General features: G+C 37.8%; 2 protein-coding genes across 5 annotated transcripts in view; both read left to right on the forward strand.

The window, feature by feature from the left end:
* LOC147410250 (uncharacterized) overlaps positions 1 to 19437 on the forward strand; it is a 55776-nt gene that overhangs the window by 27535 nt on the left and 8804 nt on the right. For both annotated transcript variants that reach the window (XM_086433206.1, XM_086433198.1), the window contains exon 3: positions 11352 to 11861. The gene's annotated coding sequence lies outside the window, so the exon portion shown is untranslated. The remainder of the gene's footprint in view (positions 1 to 11351; positions 11862 to 19437) is intronic.
* On the forward strand, positions 1024 to 11571 carry LOC147410251 (F-box/kelch-repeat protein At1g57790-like). 3 transcript variants are annotated; one of them, XM_086433188.1, is made up of 3 exons: positions 1024 to 1127; positions 6951 to 7932; positions 9028 to 11571. In XM_086433188.1, the coding sequence occupies exons 2-3, from the start codon at positions 7681 to 7683 to the stop codon at positions 10231 to 10233; spliced, it is 1458 nt and encodes a 485-aa protein (XP_086289314.1). In that variant the 5' UTR covers positions 1024 to 1127; positions 6951 to 7680; the 3' UTR covers positions 10234 to 11571. The 3 variants fall into 3 exon arrangements, with proteins under 3 accessions (XP_086289314.1, XP_086289306.1, XP_086289299.1); XM_086433180.1 differs by having other exon boundaries at positions 1068 to 1210; XM_086433173.1 differs by lacking the exon at positions 1024 to 1127 and adding an exon at positions 3843 to 4366.

The raw sequence follows: 19437 nt of genomic DNA on the forward strand, positions 1-19437 counted from the left end.
GAAACCCTAGTTAAAGAGGACATTTAGGTCTTATTCTACTAGTGTATCTTAGAAGACTGAGTTAAAGAGGGGCATCTCCCATCAGTTTTGCAAACACGGGGGCATTTCAATATTCAACAAATCCTGGAGAGGTATGTGTTAATCACCTTTAAATAAGAGAGCTGCTATTGGCACCCCAACTTTTAAATACCAATTGATTCAAACAATTTACAATTATGATAAGGCGCTTATAAAATCCTAAGCCCCAAAGTTGAAATCTAGCCACACAAAAAAGAAAAAAAGAAAAAAAGAAAAAAAGAAAAAAGAGCTTTTAGTGACACCCCAACCTTTACTTAATCTGAATCATTCACTTATTTTGGTTAGGGATTTTTTCAAGACGTACTCAACTTATGTCAAAATTTTGGTTTTGATACACTGTTCATTTTAATTCCCAAAAAACCTTTTCTATTGAATTTATCATTTTTATAATTAATGAATTCGCTGACAAATTACTAGTGAGATTGTTGATATGACAAAATCGTTAGTATTTTATTTATAAATCCATTGATATTAAATGTGATGAACTCATGAGTTCACGTAGATTATAAAAATCACAAATTCATTGAAAAAGCATGTTTTATATCGAATTCTGAATTCCTTCATATTCAACCCATGAAATAGAGATTCACCTTTTATTTTATTTTTAATTGAGATGTAATAAATAAAAGCTGGGGTGCCAATATCAACTCTTTTAAATAAACGATGAAAACCAAAACGAAAACGTGGAATTTAGAAGTTGTCGTCTACTACTACTAGTAGAAGCGGGATTTTCGTTTTTAAAATTTTCCCAATATTCATACATAAATAATAATTACTTTTTCTTATGAAAGAATACTTTTTCTTTTCTTCAACCCCACAACCCTGAAGTTGTAGGACGAAGGAGCCGAACTCGACTAGAAGACGACCTGAGGTATCCTCTCTCTCTCTCTCTCATTCTTCTGGTTTTCTTCAAGAAAACTTCTTCAATGGCACACACCTTTCTCTTCTTCTTATTTTTTCAAAAACCCTCACACGCTCTGTTTTTTATTTATTTTTATTTTTTTGTAACAGTGGGAAGTCATCATCTTCGATCTCAAGGTCATCAAGAGGTAATTTTGGTGTGGCGAGGTTGATGCGAGATAAGCAGACCAAAGAGCTAGTTGCCATGAAGTATATCGAAAGAGGCGAAAAGGTTTGTTTCTTAGAATAATAGAATTGTTTGAAGTTCCTCGATTTTATAGTTATTGTGAATTAGAGGCTAGTTATTGGTTCAGAGAATCGGAAATCATGTGAATTATGTGTAAGGTGAAGACATCTATTTGAGAAACTAAGGAGACAATCCGAATTTGGGTTTTGTTTGAGTTTTCTTTTGGCTTGAATTTTGCTTCGAGAATTTATGGTTATTGTTCTTTCTAATTAGAAGCTAGTTTTACTTAGTTTGATTATCACTGTAAATTGAGAATTTTTATGAGTTTTATGTAGTCTTGTTTTGCCGAATTTAGGTTTTGCTTGGTTTAGAGAAATTTATAAGAGGAGAGTTCTGTCAGATAACTCTGCGATGTGAAAGTTTCCACCTTGGTTAGGAATGTGTTGCTATCCCAAGTGGTTTAGTTGGATGGTTTTTGAGTTTTATTTGATTGGAAAATTTTGGTTTTTGGATTTTATTTGAGCTAATCAGCAAATATTATCTAATTTTATTAGATGACAAAACAGTTCAAAGAAGATTACTAAAGAGAATGATGAATCTGGATCATAGTTACCAAGCCATGCCTTTTGAATCCATTAAATGATTTAGTCAGTACCATGGTTTAAAGTTTCATATGGTTTCGAAATATCTCGGCATGTGGGAGATGTAGAATGTGTGTGTGTGTGTGAGAGAGAGAGAGAGAGAGAGAGAGAGAGAGAGAGAGAGAGAAGAGTTCAAAGAGGTCGTGTAGAGAGGTATTTACAATTTTGTAAAGTTATTAAGTAAACACGATTTTTTGATTTTGAAGTCATCTCATCCGTTGGATTGCGCCTGATCGAACGGCTGTGGTTTGTAGGGTAAAATGTCTGATAAACATACTGATGTTGAATGGCTCCCGATAAATATTTATCATGTTCTTTATAAATAAGTTTAGGTGTTAATATTTTGTATTATTGTACAAATAGATCTTTGTTCTTTAGACAATGAAGGGTATTATAATCATTTGGACTAAAAATACTATTGTTGGTATGATACTTGGTTGGAAGATGAATATTTATCATGTTATTTATAAATGAGTTTAGGTGTTTATATTTTGTATCATTGTACAAGTAGAACTTTGTTCTTTAGACTATGAAGGGTATAATAGTCATTTGACAAGAATAATTTCTCTTCTCTTCTCTTATGATCCTAACCAAACAGGAGAAACTTGGTTCTTTCTCTTCTCCTTCAATTCAAACAGGGTGAAGAGAAACTAGTCTTCTCTTCTCTTAATGAGTTTCTCTTCCCTTCTCTTCTCTCAATCCAAATAGAGCGTTAATGAGTTTTTCTTTCCTTCTCTTCTCTCAATCCAAACAGAGCGTTAGACTCTTACTCTTTTTCCTTCTTTTCCTCCTCTACTCTCTCTCTCTCTTGTTTCTTATAGCTAAGGTGCGGTTGCGGGCTCAACTCCAGTGGCCGGTGGTCATCCCTTCCCCCCCCCCTCTCTCTCTCTCTCTCTCGTCTCTTGCAACTTGTAAGACTGAGGTGTGGGTGTGCGATTGTGGACTGCCTCTCAACTCCGACAGTCGGCGGGTCATCCCTCTCTCTCTTTCTCGTCTTTTGCAAAGTTGAGGTACGGTTGTCTCTCTCTCTCTCTCTCCATTACTTTTGGCCGTAGGCTTAATGTATGTGTTGAGCTCCTGATAATCAATGCGATGGTTCAAGCCAAATCCGTTGTTGGCCCTAAGATTATTAAATGTGTTGGACTCGTCAATTTGATGGTTCAAGACAAATCCAATATTGGTAGTTGAGCTATCCATATTAATGTATAGTGGATATCTAATATTGTGGTTGATTGGGATCTATTTCGGTTTCATATTTTTATAATTAGAAGGCTCAATCTGCAAAGAAAAAAATAAATACACCTTAGAGAGTTGTGAAAATTGAAAAAAGTCGATTGAGTATGCCACGTGCCTGTCGGATGGCTTACCCAATGGCCTGTAGGATGGCCTTCCCAATTCAATTCAAATTTTGAATGTTTGCATTCAAAAATTCATTTTAAAATGCATTAAGAAAAACTTTTTTTTTCTTAATTAATTGATGAAGTTTTTTTGGCAACCCATGGAACCGAATCGAACCAAACTGAATTAAGGTCGGTTTGGGTTGGTTCGGTTCTAGACTAATTCGGTTCGGTTCTGGTTCCAATATAATGGAACCGACCTTGGTCGGTTTGGTTCTGATGTTGCTCAAAACCGAACCAACCCGAACCAAGTTGCACCCCTAGGTAATATTCATCCTCCATTGATCTCAATTTATTTGAAAGTATTTTGAGCTTTTTGAAAGTAGAATTGTACAAGGTGTGGTGGAGACTGTTGAATTCTATTTGTCCAACCATTTTTTTTTGTTCTTAAAAAGTTTGAAATTGTGATAAATTTGAAACGATTTTGAACTTTGAAGAGTAAGTGTGTGTTTGATAGCGCTTCAAAAAGCAGTTTTTCATAACTTTTTACGGTTAAAATGCGATTTCGTGCCGCGATTTACGTTTGATAACGCTTCAAAAAGCAGTTTTGTGTGTGTGTGTGGCTTTTGATCGCAATTTTGACAAGCGGGTTATATGCGCTTCTCACAACTGCGTTTAAAATGTTTCTTGTGAAATGATCGTAATACCCTTCATCAAATTGCCTAACTCCAATGTAAGTTTCACGACCTAAAACCCAATCGATCTCTCTCATTCTCACTTCGTTCAACTTAACCCCACAGTAGGTGATCTACGATCAACGCCATTGACGACAACAAGCATCTCCGATCGACGCCATCGATGATCTCAGACGAAGCTCGTTGATTGCTCCACTCAATTGTCGATGGGTGTGTGTGTTATTCCTTCAATCTCTCCGCCTTTCCGCACTTTCGACAACTTCCTCCTCTCCCCATCACCTCTCTCTTAAACCTCACTCACGTGCCACGACCACCTCATTATCTCTCATCTGTTCTCCATTTTCTTTTCTCTTTTACTTTCTCGAACTCTCTTCAATCCTCTCTCTTTCTCTCGCTTTCTGTGTGTGTATTTATGCAATTTAAGGTCTGTAAAAGCAATGCTATGTAGCAGAAAGATGTTTAATTTCATTATTAGGAAAGATGTGAGAAAGATACTAAAGCATAAGGACAGTGATGCAGGCGAGAGAGGTACATAGATACATCTCCTCTCTCTCTATTTTTTCCCTGATTTTTGTTTTTTCTTCTTCTTCTTCTGTTTTTACCTGATTTTGCTATATTTCTCCCAGTTTTTAAATATGAGGGTTTCTGGGGTTTCACTGATTTTAGTTTCCAATGCAACTTTTGCTTGTTTGGATGGCTTTTTTGAGCAAGAAAACACCTTTTTCTATTTCAAAATGATGATCTAAAGGGACAAATTCTCCCTTTTCTTCTTAAATTACAGGAAAAAAATAGGTTTTTTGGGGGTTTTATTTATTTTCTCTAGGGACGAAATTTTGGGTAAAAGAAGGGTTTTTTTTTTTTTTTTTTTCTTTTCTTTTCTGTTAGTAATTTGGATAAAAGTGAAGTCTTCAGTGCTGTCAAGTCTCCTTTCATTCAAGGTCTTAAACACTCAAAATTTATAACCCAAGGCCCTATTAGATTATTTTTTTGATAACCACCCTATTAGATAATTTTAGTGCAGAAACAGATCCCATTCAAACAAATACCCTAAAAAATGATAAAGATATTGTCTGTGTATTGGATTACTTGTATACATATACCATAGGTGACTTCTCAAATTCTGTAATTTATATTGAAAATTCAAATACCGTTTGCAAGATATTAAATTTCAATGTAGGGTATTGTTTGATCGGCAAAATGAGAACTTTCAACCTAGTTTGGAAAATAGGCTTCTTTCAAGGAAATGGAGACAATTGTCACCCTAGTCCAAGGGGCCCTATGTTAAGTCCACGAATAATGTTCATCCCGGCTAGCCCTTTTCTTGAGACAAGGAAGATGCCATTTTTGTATCCATTTTCTCCTATCATGGTTATCTATAAGCATGTAGAAAAATATTGTGGATATTAGATTGTGTATTATGTAAATATTTTTTTTATCAGGAAAATTACATATGTCCATTTTTAATAGGAGATGTTGTCGAAATTTCGATAGAATTATAAAATTTATAAAATTATTTAAATTAAAATAATAATTATTATATATATTTAGTGTAATTATATATTTATTAGGGTATTCTGATCATTTTTTGTGCATTCTGGGTGCATTATCAACATTAAGGGTAGTTTGGTCATTTTACTAGAATACAGTAGAATCCAACAGCTGTTTCTGATAGCTGCTTCTTACAGCAGAATCTGACAGCAAATTTTGGCCGCTTTATCAAACGGGACCTAAACTATTTTGTCTAGAACATTTTAAGGTCCAACAAACGAAAAATACAGATTTCGTAGAGAACAATTCCTAGGGATCAGTTTCCCTAAAGAATCCTTAAGGGGCTGTTTGTTTGATACTGGATGTTGAAATTTTCTTTTTTTGTTTATCACGTAAAACTAAAACTTATATTGATTTCTAATTTTTGAGAACAATCTAATCTAAAGGATCAAATTTGAGCAACCAATTCAATAGATTGTCAAATCAGATCCTTGATCCATTGACATCCCTAATTGGAGAAAGTTTCATTAAAACTTTCAATTATAAACTTAGTTAAATAGAATTGTACCTGAATTGGGAACTTACTATTTTGGTATACAAGTAAGGGTCCGTATCCGAAAGTCACAACTTATATTGGATTTGGAAAACTGGAATCCATATAAGTACTAGACAATGATTTTCCTATCTTATGAGAAATACTCTGTTTATCTTTTCTTTCTTCCTCTAGCAATATAAACGGTGAGTGCTTCATTAGTTCAATTTATTTTTATTTTTATTTATATATTTGCTCTAATTCGATTATTATGAAAAATATATGATCAAAATTTTTTTTTATAGTAACTGAGTAGCCCACATGGAAGCACTATATAATAAATCATCAATAAGTCAAGATTTTTTGTGATAAGTGTGGAAACAATTTGTCTCAAAATCCCCAGAATTACTGATGTTGTAGATTAATGAGATCCCTCAATTTTGGTTTGGGCTTCATACTTAATCACACACTATAGTCATCTTCTTGGGTTCATGTAATTACAGTGATGGGGATGTAGATGACAAAATTCTATTAATCTAACTTATAATAGATTAGATTTCGCCCTTGCATTTTAGTTTTTATCTAAGTTTTTCCATGAAATCTAGAAGGCTGTGGTGTTGGATTGCTAAGTTGGTTATCCATTGGAGCTCGACGACCCTTAGATTAGAATGATTTTAAATCTTACTAAGTTAGTAAGCATATCATGTTATAGATTTGCTACTATATAGTTTGATACTTTTTTTTTTCTTTTTTGCTTATGGCCTTGTTTAGTTTTTTCCAGAGGCCTCAATAAATTATGTTATTTGTTTGTTTATTTTCTCCCTTTCTCCTACTAGAAGATTAAGAATGTTTGAATAGAAGTATAGTTATTCCTTTGATGTGAGGATGTATCATAAACTAGTTATTAACAAATACATTATTAATTTCAAACCATTTGAGCATTTGTCATCATGAATTTATGCCCATCAAGTGATCCATTCATAAAGCTCATAGTTGAAGACCAAGCAGCTGTGCTCCATAGTACATCACTTTTAAAACATAGTTCTTCAATTAATCTTTGAGTGTTTAATTTTCCTTTGTTGTGCTCTTCAGGGAAAATCTATTGAAGAAGAAATGGACATCAAGGTGATGGAGAAGCCAAATCACTTTACTCTGCCTACTTCCCCAACTCTCGTCTTCCCTCACGGGAGGAGAGAGCGCTATCAAACTTGTTTTACTATAAAAGATGGACATTACTCAACAAAAAGTATTCCCAACTTGCGTGGGATGGTTTGTCTCGGATCTTCTCACGGTTGGTTGATCATGTTAAATAAGTATCACTCCAAACGTTATCTAGTAAATCCGGTCTCACTTGAGAAAATCCAACTACCTTCCATTGAAGATTTCCCAAGAGCTTTAGGAGTTCTAACATCTTTCCCAAGTGATCCCAACTGTCTGGTGATGCTCATTAGCACGGAGAATAACATTTGTTTGTTTTGTCGGCCGGGTGACAAACAATGGATCAGAAAAGAATTAAACTCTTAAGAAGAAACCCGATGATCATATAAAACATATTCGTAGTGCCACTAGTTTCAAAGGGAAGATTTATATCGATTTCCTTACAGGGATTGCAGTTATGGATGTTTGTGATACCTACGTAACCATAAAGACATTTAAAAAGGAAAATTTTGAGGAAGTTATCTTTTCTATACCAGATGCAAAACCTTTTAACGAATATTTCGTGGAATCTTGTGGAGAGCTCTTTCTTGTTACGAAGATACACTTGGGATAGTATCAGAACGTAGTTGAGACTATTGATGTTTTCAAATTGGATGTCTCTAGCATGGTTCGGGTGAAGGTGGAAAGCCTAGGTGATAGGGTCATCTTGTTGGGTGATAATAGTTGTGTATCAACATCAGTATCTGCAACAGATTTAGGAGTTAAAGGGGATTGTATCTATTTCTTTCAACCAGAAGATAGAAGCTTATACAGGTTTGACATGTGTAATCGAACTATCTCAGTTTGTCTGCCTTGTCCCAATGTAGTTCGTCGATGGTCTGAACCTTATTGGGTACTACCCAATCTCTGCTCATTGGTAAATTATCCATTTCTCACTCTCTTTACTTTCTTTCATTTGATATAATACTTGAAATCATTTTCTATTTGTCCTTATAATAATTTTCTTTTAGTTTTTAGATAGATATAGGTTTATACATAGAGGTTAACAATCTTCATAATGTTTCCACTAATTTCCCTGAAAAGCAATCATTTTTTTTCTCTTTTTTCTTTTATTGAAAATGGAATGATTGGTCTTACAAAGTTATATTAAGCCTTCTATTAAAAATATTAGGTGTGGGTGATTGCCTGCATAATTCTTTTATTGGAAATTAGCTTGTATATATATGTCAAGGATAGTTGGAAACTGGAATTTTTCATAATATATATGGTTAGTACCTGAAAGAGACACTACATGGCCATTTGCAAGTTTAACCCCTCTAAATTTTCCGTATATATATGGGATGGTTCATGGGACATATGTAAAAACAATGTAATAATGGGGTTAGAAGTTTCAGATTGGACTGATTTGTTCTTAGGATGATCTTCTCATCATAGAAACCATCCTCACTAAAAATTAGCTCAATCCGAAATTTCGAACCCATATTTTGAAAAGCCATTGTTTTTACATATGTCCCATGATCCGCTCCCATATATATATTAAACCATCGAGGGCCTCAACACCTTTCATTGTCTTCTCATGCTCTGTCGGCCCTATTCTCCTAATATACTGGGAAGTTTTACATGAAATGTGGATCTTCCAATACCCAAAAACTAATAGGATTTATCAAGAGTAGGCAAAACTGCTGTTCTTTTAACATCTAATAACAAGTTTCATCCACCACCCTTGATAAAGGGACCAACCAAAATCATGTGAACTTATTCACTAAAATCTGTTCAATTGGTGTTTTCTAGTCATTAATAGAAAGGAAAAAAAATTGAACATAATGGGTAAAAATCACTAGAGATTGAATCTTACTATATTCAATCATAGATAGATGAGCCAATCTTTCATCTGTTCAATAGGTATAGCCAAGTGATCAGTGTTTCCAATTAGATTTGGAAACTGCTCTTCTCTCATTTCTTTTTTTAATAATGTTTATGTCTGGTTAAAAAATTGTCTTTATGTTTACAGGTGAGGCAGGGAACAGCAGAGATCGAGGGAAACATAAAGGGTGAAATAAGAGGAGACGAAAAGCCTTGGAATAATTTTCCAAGAGAGATTTTAGATTCGAACAAGAGGCCTTGGATGGACATCCCAAGGGATATTTTAGAATTGATAATATCACGTCTCGTTTTAGGTGATTGCATTCGCTTTCACCTCACTTGCCAAGCATGGACAGCCATCACTTCTCCACTCCGAACACCCCCACATCCATTTCAATCTAAGTCCCAACAATCTCCATGGCTCATCTTTTTTCCCAAAAACAATAGTGGAGTATGTAAATTCTTCCATCCTATGTTCAACGACCCTTGTGTCATGGACTTCCCAGAATTAGTAGGTGCAACTATCCGTCATTCAAAGTATGGTTGGTTGTTAATGTCTCGAGACCAATCATTTTTCTTCTTCAACCCATTCACTAGGGAAACTATCAACCTTCCCAATATGAGACGTTTCGCCTACAACATGGTCAGTATCTCCTTTTCTTCCCCACCAACTTCCTCAGATTGCATAGTTTTTGGTCTCGCACTCCCTTACACCAAGTTTGTTACGATTGTGGAATGTCGTCATGGAGAAGATACTTGGACTTCGTATATGATTGATAGTAAGGTGCCATTCGTTGCATCTTTTTGCAATCCTATTTTCTATGACGGTGTTTTCTTTTGTTTGGATAAGGATGGAAAGTTGGGAGTTTTTGATCCAAAGGAAGAGTTAGAGGAACATCTTTGGAGGGTCCACCCAAAACTAATAGGACCCAATTTTTCTATTTATAAGACTTTCATTGCAGAGTGTGAGGGAGAGATCTTATCGGTCTTTGTTGGTCGTTTGGGCAAACCAATTTATGTTTCTAGGTTGGACAGGTTGCAAATGAAATGGGTGAAACTAGAAACTTTGGGCAACAAAATGTTGTTCCTTAGTCATACAACATCACTATTGGCACATGCGATGACAGAGGGAACAGAGAACAAGATATATTTCCCTAGGTTCCATAGGGAAAACATTGTATTTTATTCTCTTTGGACTAGTAGATACCGCTCTTTTGGGGGTAACTATTCTAATGAAGATTGGTATAACACCGAAGAACAATGGTTCTGCACTTGGATCGAACCCAACCTTGATTCGTCTGTAGAAGAAGAACTCGACTGGCTTGCAAATCCTCCCCAAGATGAACAGGCCTAGCACCCTCCACCCTCCACATGTTAAATGTATTCCTTCTTTGTGGCCTTGTGGCAAAACATTTTTGATTATTCGATGGTGAAATTCATTTATTTGTTTTTATTTATTAAAGAACAGAAAATTATTATGTGAACTTTGCCTTTTTGGACTGTTTTAAAGGATTTACATAATAGAACTAGATCTCCATTTGTCTCATACCTGCCTATTTCCAAGAACTGCAAATTTGTATTAGTATAACCATTTCCATAAAGAAACTTGATATCTTTAGCACCATTGTTTATGGTTTATCAGATGCATGTCGAGTTTGGTTGCAGTTCGATTAAAGATGTTAATTAATTTGAAGTAGAAAACTATTAGGCTGGAAAATTTGAATAGTGATGAATACATGCGGTCTTGGTATGCGGCTGATGTGGCAAGGGCACAAAACCGCATACCTTTTTCTTGTGTACCCCGATGGTCACTACCCAGTTGGCTAGGAGAATCCATGTGGCTTTGAGTCCAAAGACGACTTGGCTTGGCTAGGAGACCAGCTCAAATTTGAAACCATTACGAAGAGAGAAGCGGATTGATTATAGTTACAAGATGATGCAAGGGGCTGTTAATGGATAGTCGAAAATTTGAATTCGAATCCCTATTCAAATAATAGGATATATATGTTATATTGTTTATGGTTTATTGGATAGTGAAGTTATGGGACTAGCACTTCATATGAAATTTGGACAGCTTTAGAAAAGTCATTCTTTCACAAGTCCAAAACAAGAGAATTGCAACTTCGTGAAGAACTTCAACTTCTCAAAAAGGGCAATACTACAGTTTCGGAACATGCTCGTAAGTTCAAGGCAATTTGTGATCAAATTGCAGTCATGGGAAGCACTATGCCTGATGCTGATAAGGTCTTTTAGTTCTTAAAGGGGCTAGGAACAGAATATCACACCTTTGTGACTTTGGTTCTTGCAAAACCTCCCATTCCTTCATTCAAGGAAATCATCCATTCTCTTCTTAGTCATGAATTCCTTTTAAAAAGTCTGACATCTCATTCCACACCTTATGAATCAGCATTTTCTGTTCAAAGAGGTGAGATTTTTCTATGGTAGTTTGGTGGATTGATAAAAATTTCGCAGATTTGATGCAAAAGGTGAGATCTTTTCATGATAAATCGAAGGGTTGAGGAGTTTATAAGCAGATCTGATGCAAAAGGTGAGATCTTTTCATGATAAATCGATGGATTGAGGAGTTTACAGGCAGATTTGATTCAAAAGGTGAGATCTTTCGCTGATAAATTGGTGGGTTGATGAGTTACAAGCAGACCTGATGCAAAAGGTGAGATCTTTTCTTGAAAAATTGGTGGATTGAGGAGTTAGAGTTCGATCCAATACAAAAGATGATATTTTTCCTTGATTGAACGATGGAGTGAAGACTGAAGCGAGACATATTGATCCGAAAAAAAAAGGCAAGATTTTATTATTTTTTATTCTTCTTGTTCTCTGTCTTGGATTATTGATTTTACCGAGCCAAGATAATACTCCTGATTGTAATTTTTTTTACTTAATCGAAACAGGAACCAACTTCAGCGTTATTGATTGCTATAAGAAGACCAGCTTTTTCATGAGATTTGTCGTCTAATACAAAAGGTGGAATTTCTTTATATATATATATATATTTTGTATCAGTTTCTATTCTTTATGGTTCGTTTTTAATGTTTTATTTCTGCTGTTGCTTAAATTAAAATAAATTTGATCCATTTCTTTTCCTATTTCGATTGAGGTTTCATATCTTTTCTTTGCGCTAGGATTTTTCTAGGGTTCAAAAGAATAAATGAGATTGGAAGAGCAATACATTTTTTCCCCCTAAGGAGTTCAGATGGGTTTCTTAGAAATTGTTTTTCTAGAGAATTTATTCCCATCTCCGCCATTCTTTGGACTTGTCAATTTTTTAATGCTATTAATATTTCAAAGAACAAGGCAATGTTAGATTCGATAGTAGATAGGATGAGTGGGGGTCGATAGTAGATAGGATGAGTGGGGGACTAGCATGGCACAGTGATTCTCATCAAAGTTCTCTATGTTTTATGTCACTGTATACTTTATGCCCATCTTCACCATTCATGTTTGTTGCGAAGCAGATTATCAGGAATCAAGTCCAGTTGATTAGCCTAAATGAGTTAGTTGCAATTAAAGCTGCTGGGCCAACTAAAGATGTTTGCAGTTATAAAGTCTTAAGACCAACAAAGCATAATATGTATGCAGTCATAAAGTCAAAACCAACAAAAGATGCATAACATGTCTCCAGTCATGAAGTCTTAATATCAGCGAAAGTTGAATAACATGTCGCCTCAGTTTATGCATTCCTGCACACCACAAACAAATAATGAAGAACCCCAATTGAATGATTATGAAAGGGTTCTAGGCTAAGTAATCCTTAAAATATGGAGTGAACTGTTGAAAGAATAGTTTGTAATTCCACCAGCCCATGGTTTCACCTCAATAGCCAATTTGGATTCCATTTATTCTTTTAAGAATTTCAAAGAATAATTAGGCCCAAAGTATTTTTTATTGGTGTTGTGAAAATTTTCACAATACCAATTTGCTATGTTGAAATGTAATGCACAAAGTTTTGCAGCTATGGCATGTAGTAGAACATTCAACAAAAAGGATGATATTGGGCTGGCGGTGGTTAATTGAGTTGTTCTCTATGTTCAATGAAAGGAGAGAATGAAGTGTGTTTTATAAGAGTTGTTAATGCATTCTCTTTTAACAAAGTAGTATGGTTTTGAATATTTGGTACCTCCAACCCCCTTAGGAACTCCTGGTTGAACATATTTTCAAGAAAAAGAATGGTCCAGGTTCAGATCGAACGCAAGGTTTTCGAGTTTAAGGAAGTATGGAAACACCGGAAGAGAGGGTTTGAACTAAAGGAAAGGGGCAAAAGAATCGAATCGAGTCTTCATTTGCTGGAAGATGAAGCAAAATGGGTGGCAAACCAACTCGAAGCAGCAAGAACATCAGCAAAGAGGTTTAGAGCAAAGTACGCGAGGGAGGGCCGTATATTTTTAATACAGGAAGAGCATAATTTTAACGGGAGGTTCTTGAAGTTACAACAGTTCTCGGAGAGACTTCGTTCTCGAGGGGTTTTGTTTCTAGAAGGCAGAGGAGGCAACGGGTGGGGGGTAGTCAGCATCGCCCTTAACACAATACTCACATCAGATGAGAAGATGAAGGCTGCTGAGAAAGAGGGAGGGAAAGCTTTGTCGTGGGTTCAAGTACTTAACAGACCTTCTACTTCTAAAACGGAGACTAAGATGGTCGAGGATGAGGAGGAGAGAAATACTTCTGCAACAAAGCGAATCAACAATCCAGTGGGGAGTCAAGAATATAACAATGGTGTATTGTTTGGTAGATGGAGATGGTCGTATATCTGTAGGTCAAGTTCGGAGGAGGCGGATTGGGAGGGATTCTTGGAGGTTATGATGCGAAGTTATTCGAAATACTCGATGATAAAAATGTTAGATTGGGAACCAAATGCTAAGATGCTAATGTTGGATAGCAGAGCAGCATGCTTGAAGGTGGGAGCGAGAAGAACAGTGGCAGTAGGGAAGACTATGTTCAGTTTAAGCCCATGGTTTGCCGGTTGTAACTCTATCAAACCAGAATGGAAGGAAAGCGGGGCATGGGTTAGAATCAGTGGGCTTCCCTTTCACCTATGGACGAATCAGATTTTCAGGGAGATTGGAGTCCAATTGGGAGGTCTTTTAGAGGTGGACTCGTGCACCCTTCATTGTGAAAAATTGAATATAGTAAAGTTAAGGGTGGGGTGCGATCCTTGGAAGATGCCTCGAGGACTGTATGTCCGGATGGGTGGATTCCGTTATATGGTAGGGATCGAGGTGGTAGGGGTAGAAAGTGAACGGAAGGGTTCGGAGGAGGAGATGGGGAGAGGAGTAGCAGATGTGAGCAACAAGATAACCGAGAGGTGTCTTCAGGTAAAGGAGAATGGTTTACAGGCGATGGAAGGAGAGAGTCAACTGGAGAAGACGAGGTCTGGAGATATCGAGTTGGATCGGGACATATCAAACCCAATGGGCAGAGACGTGCGTTACAAGCCATCGACTAGTCGTAAATTCAAAATTCGTGTCAGAATCAATACATGTGGCAAGAGAAATAATTCAATCCAGCCACGTAGAGGGGCTTTTAAGAAGGACAAGATGAGAAAATTGTTAGCCAAAGCAGCTATTAACCTAGAGTACACTAGGTGGCTGCGCAAAAATGGGATGATAGAGCGATGTGGACCAGTGGTGAGTGGGCTGGGTGTTAGCAAATCAGGGGCCCAAAGTTATGGTGGAGGGCCCGTAAGAGGAAATGAAAGTGAGGCCCAGTCTGTGGGTTTAGAAGGATTGGGCTGTGAAGACTTAGTAGATGCTTATTTGGACCCAAAGAAGAGGTCTGACGGGAGTGGACAGAAGGTGATTGGGCTGGATGTTAGTAGATCAGTGGCCCAAAGTTCTAGTGGAGGGCCTGTAAGAGAGGAGGAGAGTAAGGCTCAGCTTGGGGGTACAGAAAGGTTGGGCCGTGAAGACCCAGTGGGTGTTAATCTGGATTCAAAGCAGAATTCAGACTTGAGATTGAAGCCCAAGTTGAGGAATCGGATGGTTAAGCCTCATATCAGCCCAATTGCAATTCGTAAAAGAGTTGGGCTGAAGTTTAAACAGACACGTGGGAGATTTTTGAGGAGATCATATCAAGAAAGAGTATTCAGTGGGTATAAGTTAGCAGAAACTATTAAATCGACAGTTCATCAGATCCTGAATACAGTGGGAGAGAAATATAAGGCTGCGGCGAGAGTCAAGGGCAGTAAAAGAGATCAGGAGTTCCTAAGGGGGTTGGAGGTAGAAGGTAGTTGGAGAAATCAGAAATTTACCGTTGGAGGTGGACTTGAGAAACAACAGTTCAGAGGTCCAGGAGATGGGATGATTGATTATTTTGAAACCATTACTAATAGGTTATCCAGAATTCAGAGGTCCGGTAGAACAGAGGGGGAAAGAGGCCAGTCACAGGGGGATAGTTCTGGTGATTATTGGAAGAGTATGAAGTGTCGGACAGATGCGGAAGACGACCTAGAGGAGATGAATCGAGAAGGAGGCGAGGACCTGGAGCCGTCTAAGATAAAGGGAAGACATTCAGAATGTCCCCTTACATTAGACTCAGAGAAATGGGACAGACTAAGCAATACGTTAGGGGATTATCTGGGGTTGTCGCTTGATCCAGGGAGCTCGAGTATGATGCGTGCGTGGCAGGATAGTCAAGGAAACATCTCAAGGGTAGGTATTGTACACTCTTCACCGCTTCCTTTTGGTCTTATTATCCTTCCTTCCTTTAACAACTCTTTGTTGGTCTTTAGTTTGGGCTATGGTTGGCTGTCCTGTTGTCGTTCTGTATTTCCATGGTTTTTTGAAAACAGGTCTCAAACTCCTGTAGCCTTGATTGACTCCCAACAGTTCTGTGAGTTCTCTCAAGATGAGGAGAAGCTGATGGAGATTAGTATAGATGATTCTAGTCAGTTCTCGTCTGAGGTTCCCTTGGTTCAGACTCCGGAGGAGGTGACGGGATTGAATCAAACAGAAGGGTATTTCGATGGATATTGGGATGACAGAGATATAGAAGACACAAACCTGGGTCAAGAGGAGAAATTGCTGGCTCAAACTGAGATGGAAACAGTAGAATGGTTAGTTAGTCAAGCTTTGAATATGGCAGAGGAATTCGGAATAATTCCCGAGACAGATGATAAGGATTGTTCGCTTATCTTAAGAGTAGTCATAGGAGATTCGAAGGATAAAGCGCTTATTGAGGCAGAATTGCAGGAGTTAAGCAAGGACAATGGAGTAGATGTTGGCAAAATGGGGTTAGATGTGCCAGACAATCATGAAATTCAAACCTTCAGGGATGGCCACTCAAATGAAGTGATTGTGGTGGCTCCCATGGAATCAGTGAAGAGGTTCTATAGGTCAAAGTTGGCCAAGGTGGTGGAACAATGATGGAATTGTGTTGCGATTAAGGACGGGGATCTCGTTTAGGTTTCTATGTCGATAAAATTTTTGTCTTGGAACGTGAGAGGGTTGGGGGATAGAAGGAAGAGGGCGGCAGTGAAAGCGATCATCAAATCTAAAAGACCGATTTTAGTCACTCTTCAAGAGTCGAAGCTATCGGTTTGCGAGGACAAGGTGATAAGGGATCTTTGGAAAGGTAATATTGGGTGGGTTGCTCTTCCAGCTATTGGGAGTGCAGGTGGTATCATTCTGATGTGGAATAAAGATCTCATCCAAGTGATTGACAACTTAGTCGGAGCTTTTTCCATTTCTATTCTTTGTAAGGGTGTGAATGAGGATTTTCAATGGGTATTCTCAGGGGTGTATGGACCGACAGTGAGTAGGGAGAGAAATCAATTTTGGGAGGAATTAGAGGATATAGCGGGTTATTGGGATAAACCTTGGGTTTTGGGGGGGGACTTCAACGTTATCAGATTCACTAATGAGAAGAATGGGGGACAGAGAATAAATAAGGGGATGAGGGACTTCAATGCTTTGGTGAATAGATTTGCTTTAATGGATTTACCCCTGTTAGGTAGGAGGTTTACTTGGTCTAACAATCAAGAAGTTCCGAGGATGTCCAGGCTAGATAGATTTTTGGTGAGTGGGGATTGGGAGGAGAGATTTGGCAATGTGGTGCATACGGCAGCCCCGAGTCTTATTTCGGATCACACTCCTATCTTTATTGAGGCGGGGCTACGTCGTGCTAGTCCAACTCCTTTCCGATTTGAGAATATGTGGCTTATTTACCCAAATTTCATAGATCTGGTTAAGGATTGGTGGAGTGATTGTCCATCAGTAGGACACCCAGGGGTTGTTTTCAAGAACAAGCTTAAATATTTGAAAGAGAAATTAAAAAGGTGGAATAAGGAAGAAGTGGGGAAGGTAGAGAGAAGAAAGGAGGAGATCCTCAAGGAGATTGATGAGATAGATTGCAAAGAGGAAATAGGGGAGCTAGATATAGATGAAAGAGTGAAAAGAACAGAACTGAGGCTAGAATTCCAAAGAGTGGCTTTGATGGAAGAGATAAGTTGGCGTCAGAAATCGAGGATCCAGTGGCTTAAAGAGGGTGACAATAATACGAAGTTTTTCCATAAGATGGCCAATTATCATAGAAAAAATAACCAAATGGTTAATTTGATGATCAATGGGAGTTTGGTGGAAGGGGAAGAGGGTATTAAGGAGGGTGTAGTGAGTTACTACAAAGAGCTCTATAAGGAAAGAGAGGAGAGGAGACCTCGTCCGGATAATCTAGAATTCAATACGTTATCTTGGGAAGAAAGGGTGTGGTTGGAGAGGCAGATTGGGGAGGAGGAAGTGAGATTAGTTGTGGCTTCAATGGGAGGGAACAAAGCGCTCGGGCCAGATGGTTTTACAATGGAATTTTTCAAGCATTGTTGGGAAGTTTTATCTGAAGATTTCATGAAGGTGGTTTGGGAGTTACAGGAAAAAAAGTGTTTGGATTATGCCTTGAACAGTACCTTCGTGGCATTGATTCCTAAAAGGGTGGGGGCGATTGACCTGAGTGATTATAGGCCGATTAGTTTAGTGGGATCGGTGTATAAGATTTTATCTAAGGTGTTGGCTAACAGATTGAAAGAAGTTATGAAGAAATTAATTAGTCAAGAACAAGGAGCTTTCATTAGGGGAAGACAAATTCTGGATGGGGTGTTAATGGCTAATGAATGTTTAGATTCGAGAATTAAAGACAAGAAGGCGGGATTAATAGGAAAAATCGATATGCAAAAGGCTTACGATCATGTGAGTTGGGATTTTTTGGAGTATATGTTGGGTAGGATGGGGTTTGGATCTAAGTGGATTGGGTGGATTATGAAGTGCATAACAATGGTCTCTTTTTCTATCTTGGTCAACGGTAGTCCGGCAGGGTATTTTAGGAGTTCCAGGGGGTTGAGACAGGGCGATCCGTTATCTCCGTTTTTATTTCTTATTGTGACTGAGGCCTTGGGTAAAATGTTTAGAAGGGGGGTCGAGATTGGGAGGTTATCTGGTTTTAGAGTGTCTACTGAAGGTCCGTTGATTTCGCATTTGCAATTCGCAGATGACACCTTAGTGTTCTTAGATCCGTCTAGAGATCAAGTGAGAACTCTTCGGGTGTTATTAGGTTGTTTTGAAGCTATTTCAGGTTTACACGTTAATCTGCAGAAAAGCAAGTTGTTTGGTGTGGGTGAGGTGCCGAATCTTTCAGTTTTAGCAACTACTATGGGGTGCAGGAGTGATACGCTTCCCTCGTCCTACTTAGGTTTACCTTTAGGGGCTCCGTATTGCAGCAAAAACATTTGGGAGGGTGTCATCGAGAAAATGGAAAAGAAATTGAGTACTTGGAAGGCTAAATACCTCTCAAAGGGGGGTAAGGTTACATTGATTAAAAGTACTTTAACGAGTATTCCGATTTACTTCTTATCCTTATTTACGCTGCCCCAATCAGTGGAAGTTAAGATTGAAAGACTTATGAAGAATTTTTTGTGGAATGATAATATTGGTGGTAGAAAGTATCATTTGGTGAATTGGAAGTTGGTTTGCACTCCAAAGAAGAAGGGAGGTTTGGGGATCCGAGGGTTGAGAATTTCTAATAAAGCTCTCTTGGGGAAGTGGCTGTGGAGATTCGGGGAAGAGAGAGATAACTTATGGAGGAAAGTAGTTAAGGCAAAATACGGAGAGAAGAGATTTGGCTGGTATAGTGGAGAGGCTATTGGGACCTACGGGTGTAGTGTGTGGAGAGGTATTCTGAAGGGTGTTGATAAGTTCGATAAGGAGATTAGATTCAAAGTGGGTAAGGGGGACAAGGTTAGATTTTGGGAGGACCTATGGTGTGGAAATTTATCTCTGTCTACTCAATTTCCATCCTTGTACACTTGCTCTTTGAAAAAAAATAACTCTGTTAGGCAATGTTTGATTCGGTACGAGAATACAGACTCTTGGGATCTGGGATTTAGGAGGAATTTCAATGATTGGGAATTGACAGAAGTTACATCTCTTCTAGATCTCCTGAATTCGATCCAAATCAGAGAAAATGAGCAAGACAGAAGGGAGTGGGTCAAGGCTAAGGATAAGAAGTTCTCTGTTAAGTCTTTCTATAATTGTTTGTTGCCGTCGGGTGTAGTCTCGTC

Source organism: Akebia trifoliata, chromosome 1 (genome assembly GCF_017979445.1).
Source record: "Akebia trifoliata isolate Shusen 1 chromosome 1, ASM1797944v1, whole genome shotgun sequence".
Lineage (NCBI taxonomy): Eukaryota > Viridiplantae > Streptophyta > Magnoliopsida > Ranunculales > Lardizabalaceae > Akebia > Akebia trifoliata.

Excerpts from the sequence above, each read along its gene's own strand:
- LOC147410251 (XM_086433188.1), top strand. The coding sequence starts at position 7,681 with ATGGTTCGGGTGAAGGTGGAAAGCCTAGGTGATAGGGTCATCTTGTTG. Across the intron at positions 7,933-9,027 it reads TACCCAATCTCTGCTCATTG|GTGAGGCAGGGAACAGCAGA; the intron begins GTAAATTATCCA and ends TTATGTTTACAG.